The 2,150-nt window shown below is 39.3% G+C and overlaps 1 protein-coding gene across 1 annotated transcript in view; it reads right to left on the minus strand.

Moving 5' to 3' along the window:
* Positions 1 to 2,150, minus strand: part of LOC101859234 (protein-glutamine gamma-glutamyltransferase K) — a gene marked incomplete in the record, with an annotated part of 29,908 nt that overhangs the window by 21,630 nt on the left and 6,128 nt on the right. The window contains 1 exon segment of the mRNA XM_005095456.2: positions 1,590 to 1,678. Within this exon segment, the coding sequence (XP_005095513.2) occupies positions 1,590 to 1,678 (89 nt within the window).

Here is a 2,150-nt window from a genome sequence, read left to right on the forward strand (position 1 = left end):
CACACACACACACACACACAAACACACACACACACACAGGCACACACACAGGTCGAAATAATAGACTAGAATGGTCTAATTGACGAGAATCTGTTAAAGTTATAATATGTCGTTTCTTTTTTTCAAGTCAGTGTCAGGACTTTGACACCAAACTGCCTTCCTTAGACCGGCATGGGTAAACCTAATCCCGCGGGCGCTCTATATAAACAAAAACAAACAAACAAACAAACAAACAAACAAACAAACAAATAATCCGTCGACTGCGCTCGTGCGCACTACGGACGCGCAAATGAAGGACAAACGCCAGTCTCGTTATCGCCGAATAGGTGAGCAACTTTTCACTCCTTGTCCTCTTTCCTTTGGTTCCAAAAAGAGTCAATTAATGCACCCCATCGTGAACTGGAATTACGTCATGTGGGCCCAGTTAAGGATATTATAATACTGTACACCACCTTAGAATTACAAAGCTTTATCTGACATTTATGGACGTTTTGAGTTACTAAAGCAATGAAGCCATAATCCAAATACTCTATCTGCTCTAACAAAATTGTAACATTATTTGGAGTCGTTATCACGATACATATATTATTATTCAAATCACTGCATTCGAAAAAGGTTGACGTTGTTGTGAAATTCCAAGTTTTTACTTCAAGTTTCTAAATATTTGTCTGGGTTCTGAGCTAATAGATCTTTGTAATTCTAGTGTAGCTGCTACGTTACCTTAGAATTACAAAGTTCTGTCTGACATTTTTGACCGTTTTGACTGACTGAGACCATGAAGTCAGAAAACAAATATTTATTACCCTACCTGCTCTACCAAAATCGTAAGATTATTCAGAGCCGTTATCAAGATATTATTCGGAGAATTGCATTCGAAAAATCTTGACATTGATGTGAAACTTGAATTTTTTTTAAACTTGAGTTTCTCAACACTAGGTACTGAGCAAATAGAGCTTTGTAATTCTAGTGTAGCTAATATGCTAGGCTACCTTAGAGTTACAAAGTTCTATTTGACATTTTGGGCCGTTTTGAGTTATTAAGACCATGAGGCCAGAAACCAAGTATTTATTACAAGCTGGGTTTCCGGTTTGATCATCGTACCCAAAAGAATCGATCGTCAAGTCATTGTGGGATCAGTGCACGCACTCTTTGTGAACGGAAGCCTCACTTGTTTACAATGGCGTCTTAGAAGACGGACTTTTCCAAAGATTAGAACTAAACGAAACTAATGCAAAACTGAAAATTAAACTACAGTGACTTCAGATTCCTCAGTAAAACTGTGCACCCCTTAAATGATTCTGAACCACCGTTAATTTTTGTCAATTTCGAAAGTTAAGCGGTCCCGAAGTTTTATGCGGCCAAAGTGATGAACCTTCACAAATGCATAGATTCTATCTGCTAGACCAAAACCGTAAGATTATTCAAAACAGGTGTCAAGATATCAAAAGAATTGCATTCGAAACAGCTTGACATAGATGTTAAACTCCAATTTTTTTTTCAAACGTCGAACTTCTCCAGACTAGTTACTGAGCAGATTAAAAACAGAACTTGTGTAATTCTAGGGAAGCGACAAGTCTATCAGAACTCACTAGGTGGCGCTGTGGGTGCGGGGGAGACACCTGGGACTGAGCTGTCGTTGTTGACGTCATCCTCCCCATAGACGTAGACGTTGTTGGAGCTATGAAAGAACATAAAAAGATCTGATTTTTTTTTTTAGTTATTGGGACGAACACTGGGAGTCTGTTTTGACAAATTGTGAATGTTTTAAGACCCCATAGTCATAATTAAGATATTTTAGGAGACGGTATGTTTCGACTCGGCTTGTCAAGGTTAACCCAGGCTGATTGGGATTCCACATCATATCAGACGGAGACATTAGATGCAATTGGTTACTCACACGGGAATCGAACTTGCGCCCTCTGCTAATAACTTTGAAGTGCGTAACATACCATAGACGCTAATCATGTTTAATATCGCAAAAAAAGGCAAAGTAATAGAGCAGATTAGGACGCACGTGAAATCCTTTCCAGCCGCTCTGTTCTGTGAGCGGCAAGTGGATCATTATAGTAGTGATAGTGACATCAATTATTAAGTGTAGTGTGGTATGATCTGGTGTGGTGTGGTGTGGTGTGGTGTGGTGTGGTGTGGTG

Source organism: Aplysia californica, unplaced genomic scaffold (genome assembly GCF_000002075.1).
Source record: "Aplysia californica isolate F4 #8 unplaced genomic scaffold, AplCal3.0 scaffold00104, whole genome shotgun sequence".
In the NCBI taxonomy this organism is placed as follows: domain Eukaryota; kingdom Metazoa; phylum Mollusca; class Gastropoda; order Aplysiida; family Aplysiidae; genus Aplysia; species Aplysia californica.